Source organism: Rhinopithecus bieti, unplaced genomic scaffold (genome assembly GCF_001698545.2).
Source record: "Rhinopithecus bieti isolate Rb0 unplaced genomic scaffold, ASM169854v2 scaffold_3040, whole genome shotgun sequence".
Taxonomy (NCBI): domain Eukaryota; kingdom Metazoa; phylum Chordata; class Mammalia; order Primates; family Cercopithecidae; genus Rhinopithecus; species Rhinopithecus bieti.
This window is the reverse complement of record NW_016804657.1, coordinates 2056769-2065072: the sequence shown is the minus strand read 5'-3', so window position 1 is coordinate 2065072 and position 8304 is coordinate 2056769. Positions and strand designations below refer to the sequence as shown.

The window sequence follows — 8304 nt, the reverse complement described above, 5'->3', positions numbered from 1 at the left end:
TTTTTTTTTTTTTTTTTTGAAGTCTGGAATGCTGGCACTTTCCAATTAGGCAACAGTTCTTCATTCCTGTAATCTAAGACATGGGATATACAGATATACATACATGTATGGTTAATATCTTGATGTCAGAAAATGGTACTAAACAAGCAGGTATCCAATAAAATAAAGTGATTTCAGCGATTTTACCTTGAGAACTAAATTATGCTAAACAGCTACAGTAACAGTGTTATTGTAAATTCCCTTTAAAAATGTTTTAAAAAATCAAAAATAGATGTTCACAAGAGAGGAGTCCATAACTGATCAACTTGAATTATCCTCAGTTATACTTAGTTACACTCAATTATATTTAGTGTTTCCCATTACATCTGACTATCCTGTCTGTGCAGAGGAAAACAATGATATTTTTCTATCTATTACCGTCTTATTTTTAGTTTCCTTTTTTACTAAAGGACACCTGCCTCCATAAACTTTCCATAAGACATTCTTTATTCAAGCATTTTATGATTATATATTAGAATTACCATTTTTAATACAGGTTAAGGCAAGGGATGATACAGAAAGAGCTAATCCCCATAGTCAAGGGCAGAAGAATCAAAGTTAGTTTTATTGTCAACAGACAAGAATTAGGTAAAAGGAAGAATCCGGATGATGAATTTCTCTCAGATGTCTTTAAAACTGGGACATATAAAAAAGAGATTAACATGATTCAATACAATTTTGCCTAAAGGCTATGGACTAGATAAGCTGCCCTCAGGGTTCAAGTACTCTTACTAAAAACGTTTATAATTTCTATTTAAACCTATCCTGTATCTCAGTACTTTTAAAAGTACAGGAACAACATGGCACTTCAAGTCTATAATCACAGTAAAATGGATGTAAAGTAGTCTGATTGCTAAGTCACCTATTATTTGGTATTATCAAACATCCACAGAGATCTTGGATGACTTATTAAGTCAACTTTATTACACATCACAGTCTAAGAATTTATGCAAGCAGGACTAAAGTCTTATTCTAGATCTAGGTTAATATTTATCTTCTCTAAGGTAAAACTCACAAGGGACTGTCACATTGTTGGGTGTGTATAAATGAATTTTAAAAATCATAATAGGCCAGGAGATGGCACCTTTTCCTTTAACAAAAGCTAAAAGGATATTTTGTGAGAACTGGAAATTAAACTAGGGCCAGCCATAGTAACGAGCTGTCAATGAGTCAGTCAACTATAAGAGAGTTAAGTAACATAGTATTTAAGAACTGGAACTGGAGTCTTCATTTTCTCTATCGTTGCACCCTTACCTAAACAAACACATACACCAGTAATCTTAATAATCACTTTCAGAGAACTGATAATTTAAAGTTACTGAATCAAGGCCAGGCACTGTGGATCGGATCACCTGAGGTCAGGAGTTTGAGACCAGCCTGGCCAATGTGGTAAAACCCCATCTCTACTAAAACTACAAAAATTAGCTGGGCATGGTGAAGTCCCAGCTACTCAGGAGGTTGAAGCAGGAGAATCGCTTGAACCCAGGAGGCGGGGGTTGCAGTGAGCAGAGATTGCGCCACTGCACTCCAGCCTGGGTGACAGGGCGAGACTCTGTCTCAAAAAAAGAAAAAAAGTTATTGAACTAAGATTTCACTAAAAGCCTAAAGCAAACATTATCCAGATGCTGTCTTTCCTAAATCTGACTACTGGAGATAATCCCCAGGTCCTTTTCTCCTTTCTGCCCATTTTTCCTATGTACCTTCATTTAAAAACCGAGCTATAATTACTCAGGTGTTTCCCTTAAGAGAAAGATTCGTATCTCTAAGGAAGCACATATTAGTTAACAGGGAGCTCTTAACGGATAATCTACTAAATGGACCCAAGAGACTTACAAGAGTTAGTGTAACCAACTTTCCAGTGGGACCAGTTTACTCCGACTGGAGACCAAGTTTAGTAATAATCATGTAATAAGCATCAAATTACATAATACATCCATTCCATGAAAATAATCTTTTATGGTATTATTTATAGAACTGATGAAGTAGAAACATTCAGGGGATTTAAATACAAATACAAATTAAAGAAAACAGTCCCCACAGATCCTGGTCTCTCACTTGATAGTCAGCTTAAATGCTGTCATAAATTTCTTTCCAATGGGGTCATTTAGTGGAAACTACGATGGTAAAGTCAACTAATACTTAGAAGCCTAAATAGAAAACCTTTATTTGAAAGAAGCTGACGCATACCAGAGAGGGAAATGACTACCAAAATTACACTGATATAGCCCCACATATCCCCTGGAATGGGTCAAGTTTAAAAGACTGACAATATCAATTTTGGGGATGATGTAGAACTCAAAAACCATTGGAGGGTGTGTAAACTGGTACAACCACTTTGAAAAACTTTTTAGCAGTATCTACTATAGCCGTCCATATGTATAGCATATGATCTGGCCATTCCATTCCTAGATATATACCCAACAGAAATGCATGTACATGTGCACAAAGACATATAGGAATGTGCACATAATTATTCATACTAATTCCCTCAAAGAAAGAACTTAAATGAACACCAACAGCAGAATACAGAAACACACTTTCAGTACTGTCATGCAATAAAAATAAACTATTGCTACATTTAACATAAATAATTCTCAAAAACATATTTTGGAGTGTAAGAAGCCAGACACAGAAAAATACACTACGTTTTTGTTTACGTAAAGTTCAAAGAGAGGCAAAACTAATCCATGGAGTTAGAAATCAGGGCAGAGTTTTAATTTAATTTGGGGAAGGGAGACTCCTGTTGTTATATATGGGTGTGTTCACTTTGGGATAATTCACCAAATGTGCACTTACATCTTTTTATTTCAGAGCAACTACTGTTTCACTTCAATTCAGAATGAATTTGGGAGTCATCTAGGAAGGCATTCTATTCATTCAACCACTATTTTTTAATACCCAACTCTGTATCAGGCACTGGGGACACAGTGGCAAGGAAAAACAGACATGGTCCTTGCTGTCAGAGAGCTTAGAATCTCAGGGGGACAGGGGAAGTTATCCAAAAGATGATTGTACCTACAAGTTATATATCACATTTATAAGTTACAGACGCTTAGGAATACCATAACAGATGAAATGGGAAGTAGCTAAAGTCTGGAAAACGCCAAAATAAGAAGATGAGAGAGGCACTTGTTCTGCTTTTAGCATCTTACCTGGCTCAGAGCTGCTGCTGACTATGGGCCTAGAGCAGCAGACATGATTTCTTTTTAGGCTTCTTCTTTTCCACTGGTGTTTTCCTATTTATCTGTCTGACCAGGTCATAAAATATCTAAGTAAAAACAAGAAAAAAAGTACTTACTCGACCAACTTTTGAGACTTTGTTCCACAAAACAATTCTGGTAGGTACTATTCTGGTCTTAGATATGTATTCTGCTTCTTTCTTTGAAAGTCAGATTTGTTAGAAGGCTCTGACTTTCAATCAGGGTAAAAAGCAGGACTTACCTATTTATAATGAAGGAAATGCCCTTGCTCCTAGATATTCGACATCAAATCAAGAAAAAGAACTGGTAGTAAAAAATAGTGAAAACTCCACACCTACAGAAAAGTTGCAAAAATAGTACCAACAACTTTGTATATTCTTCCCAGATTCACCAATTAGTAACATTTTGCCACTTTTACTTCACACACACACACACACACTCTTTCTGAATCATCTGAGAGTAGACCTTAACTATTAAGTCCTTAATAGTTCAATTGTTCCTAAGAACAAGGATATTCTCTTACATAAACACATTATAGTTATTGCAATTAAGACATTTAAGGATTGACATATTATTTTGTATAACTACAGAGCAAATTCCAATTTTGTGTCAATTGCCCCAATAATGTACTTTATAGTAACTTTCCCCTCCAAGGACAAGATCCATTCAGGATCACACGTTGCATTTTATTTCCTCTCACTTTAGTTTTTAAAAATCTGGAACAGTTCTTTGGCCTTTGCCTTTCAAGACATTGTCATTTCTGAAAAATAAAGGCTAGTAACTTCCCTCAATTTGGGCTTATCTGAGGTTTTCTCGTGATTAGATTCAGGTTATACATTTTTGTCTAAAATAGGACAGAAGAGATACTGTCCCCTTTCAAGGTATCACATGCAGAGACACATGATTTTGTCTTTTTTTATGTTAATTTTGGTTAAAGCAAAATATTCAGAAAAGTCTGCTAATCCTTGATTTGAAGTAACAAATATTTGTGGGTTTTAGTTTGTTTGTTTTGTTTTGACACACAGTCTCACTCTGTCACCCAGGCTGGAGTGTTGTGGCACAATCTCGGCTCACTGCAACCTCCACCTCCCAGGCTCAAGCAATCCTTCCATCTCAGCCTCCCAAACAGCTGGGAACTACAGGCGTGCGCCACCACACCTAGCTAATTTTTGTATTTTTCGTAGAGACAAGGGTTTTGCAATGTTGCCCAGGCTGGTCTCAAACATCTGAGGTCAAGTGATCTGGCTGTCTCGGCCTCCCAAAGTGCCAGGATTTTAGGTGTGAGCCACTGCGCCCAGCCCAAATAATATTTGTTAATAAATGCTGTGGATTCATTTTTGGATGAAAAGTGCAGTGTCAAAGACAAAAATACAATGCTTTTATCTCATAAAAGCAGATTATTTTAATTCTGATGCCAAAGTATTAAAACATGAAATAGATAAGCTTTGCTATGAAATACAACACTTACTAATGATTTGGAATAAAAACAAATATCACAGAAGTCCCTTATTGGTACTAACCTGGAATAAATAGCTCTTTGCAGAAATATATTAAAAAATGGACTGGCTTTAAGGAGCATCACAGGGACAACAGGTAAAATCTGAATATATACCAAACGCAGACTGTGTCATCAATTTTTAGGATTCTAATCATAGTGCTGTGGTTGTGTAAGACAATGTCTTTGATCTGAGGATACATACACTAAAATATTTAGGGGTAAAGAAGTGTAATTTCTGTAAACAAGTGGCAAAATTTTAATAATGGGTGAATCTGATGAACGGTGAACAAATTATTTTTTATTGTTCTTGTATCTTTTGAGTACATTTTAAGAGTAAAATATTTTTAAATTATCGATCTACATGTATTTTAAGATAGATGGTAAATAATTATGTTTCTTTAAAATGATAATTACCTATTTACTTTTTTAAATGGTCCAGACTACAAGACTAAATTAACTGTTAATAAGAAAAAAAACCTGAATGATTTATCCAAAAGCTATAAAAGTGACTCATTTAAATTCTTTTCTTTCTGCTCCATTCTTCCCACTCCCATCCTCTTTAAATCACTTAACTGTTATCTTATTTCTAAAAGAAGTCTGAAAACAGAATTTATAAACAAAATTGTAGTTTCTGTTTTACAACTCCGAAGTCCAAGTTGTTTCAAAACTCTGAAAACTTCAAGAACTCAATGTGCTTAAGCCACAAATGAGCTTTTATTAGTTCCCTACACTCAATGCATAAGCTATAAGATAAAAAATTAATAAAAGTAAACTAAAACAGTAAGTTAATAAAAATTACAAGTAGTTTCTATTTCAGTTTCTTCATACTAGCCAGTTTCTGGTTTCTGGTACTATACAGAAAGGTAACTAATGTTTGTAGTATTATTCTAAATTATTTCTTTGGAAAACATTGCCTACCTCACAGCAGCAGATGGTTCAGTGATGAGGGCAAGTTCGAACTATAATATTTGGTTAGAAATGCTGAAAGGCCCCAGCCTAGGTTCTTCCTCATCTCTCTGAACTATAGAAAAATCTAAAGGGAACACAGAATAGAGTTTCTCAATCCCTCTCCCATTCCTAAATTGGGATGTCTTGATTCCAATTACTATTCCAGCCTCAGCAAAGAACAATTAATTCTTGATTAAGACTACTGTGATTCTGGTACAGCCATATACTACTTTAAAAAACATTGCAAAGTGGTGTGAATAAGAGTTATATATATATATATATGTGTGTGTGTGTGAATGAATTAGGGGGCTCTTCAGCCAAGTAGTGTCCTTGTGTCTGTTTTCAAATTTAAGGCCAAGAGGTAAATTTTTGAAAGTATCTCTCTATAATTCAGGCATTCAAAATTCACAAAAAAATTTACAAGGCAAAAGTTGTGTGAGGAACTATTAACTATCAAAGAAATCCTGTAGCTGGATTATCAGGTTATAAACAGAAAAATATTAAAAGAAACTAAAATTATCTGCTCCATTCTCCCCACTCAAGAACTGAACACAATGTATGTTTTCCAAAAAGTAAAGATTCTTGAGATGGCTAATGCATTTCATTTTATGGTTTTCTGTTTGTTTTATAAACCCTCGTTTATAAACTCTCTGCTTTAACAAGACTGCTATGAAAAAGTATCTCTGCTGCACTGGAAACTAATCCAGAGGAAGTTTAATAGCGTGCAGGAAGTTTAACAGCGTGTAGATTCTCACAAACATGTAGTACACTGTCCTCTGGCTCCCAAAGGGAGAAGTCCTATGTACTGGACCCAGGCCCAACCCAGCCCCACTGGAGCCTGGAGCCTGATGAACTTGGTTGGTGGGTCCCACGGAAGTAAGGACAAGGACAGCAAGGAACCACGTCCCTTAAGGCCATTATCTTGTAGATAGTGACCTCAATCACTGTTCTGCTAGCCAAACACATTCACCGCTTCTAACACATTCTTTATCAAAATCACTTTTTTTCTTTAATTATTGCTGAAAGACTTGTTCCCCCAGAAGGATGCAAACTTCTTCAGGGCAGGAATAGTGTCTGTCTGACTATTACCTGGGGGCCTGACACAGGGCCAGACACATAATAGTCAATAAATATTTGCCGAGTATTTATAAATTTATAAATTTCCTGTTTTTATGTACTTGTTAAAATTGTTTCACATAAAAAAGCAAGCTTGGGCATTCTTGATTATCTGTAAAATACAGAAGCTGAAGTAAGCTTAGTTTTTTTTTTTACCTGCCAGGTGTTTAAAGTAACCTGGTCATTTTTAAAAGTCAGATAATAGTCTCTAAGCATAATATTAGTCAAGAAAAAGTGGCCAGCAGAACCACAGGTCAGAGAGAACAGCAAGCAAAAACAGAGGATTCATAACTTAACCCACTCTCACCTATGTAGTTAAGTGATCTGAATTCTGACTGATTACCTGTAATGCTACAAATGGCAAACGCAAGGGCAGGAAAGACACCCACTCTGTTTTGTTTTATTTTTTTAAAAGGCTTATGGTAAAGTTAACAAAAAAGCAAGGGAACTTTTAAGGTTGACTGGTGGGGACAGTTGGAAATTGCACTAAATTTTTAGGGGCCCAGTAAACTAGCAAACTGTTGGCCCTTTACACCCAGGCATGCAGCTTATTTGCTAAGTATTCTTGTCCACAGCTATGTTTTCAAGATAGTGGAGTGCTTAACTCAGTGACTCCACCCCCATGCCCCGCAAAAAAGCCTTGTGCATCAGCTGTATCAGGCCTAAAGGACTGAGTGAATTCCAGGTACATGTCCATACTCACACAGATTACCCACTTATGAGTCATGCACCAAAGGTGAGGTAAGACTCAGAACATAATTCTGTGATATCCATGGAAACATTTTCCAACTTGACTTTACAACCTATTTTATGCATTTAGATAAATAATTATTACAATATAAGGGTGATGTAATAATTTTTACACACCACTTTATCACATATCACTTAGAGGCTTAGCAGGATTTTATGCACATTCTTTCATTTTAGCTTCCTCTTTTTTACAATAAGGTAAATTTAAGTATCCTCATACAGCCATCAAAGTGACCTTATGTAAGCTAAAAAATATAGTTTCTAGGAATTAGTGTTTCCTATAAAATGACAGAATCAAGATTGCTTAAAAGATAAAAAATTTTTCTTAAAAGTTTGGCTGTTAACTTAAAGCAAACTAAAAAGGCACTTGTTTGTGCTGCCCAGCAATTGTAGGTTACCTCATTAACATTGATCTTTGACTTTGCAGAAGATTCTAAAAAGGCACAGTTACACCACTGTCTTGCTAAATTCTGGCCCTGTTCTTTGCCAACTACTCGCTCATCTTCCAGGTCACATTTATTGCCAACCAAAATCATTGGAACCTGTGGGAAGAAAAAAACATGAAATGAACATTAACATACTTATTACTTAGCCTTTTAAAAAAATAAATAAGCAATTATCTGCCACCAACTGAAATGCATTAGTTGGGACTGCAAGCTTCATCAAGTACTAACAAAAAGTGTATGTTGAGGGGAAGAGCTGAAGGAAGAAGGAAGAGACAAAAAAAAAAAAAAAAAAAAAAAAAAAAAACCC

At 35.5% G+C, this 8304-nt stretch overlaps 1 protein-coding gene across 4 annotated transcripts in view; it reads right to left on the bottom strand.

Annotated features, from left to right (window-relative positions):
• Positions 1-8304, bottom strand: part of RAP1A (RAP1A, member of RAS oncogene family) — a 94555-nt gene continuing 86251 nt past the window's right edge. For 3 of the 4 annotated variants that reach the window (XM_017869682.1, XM_017869681.1, XM_017869680.1), the window contains exons 6-8: positions 7950-8093; positions 3192-3307; positions 1-73 (exon numbers count right to left, since the gene is read on the bottom strand). In XM_017869682.1, the coding sequence (XP_017725171.1) occupies positions 3221-3307; positions 7950-8093 (231 nt within the window). In that variant the 3' untranslated portion in view covers positions 1-73; positions 3192-3220. Of the gene's footprint in view, positions 74-3191; positions 3308-5655; positions 5771-7949; positions 8094-8304 lie in introns of all 4 variants that reach the window. The other variant, XR_001885027.1, reaches the window with a different exon arrangement.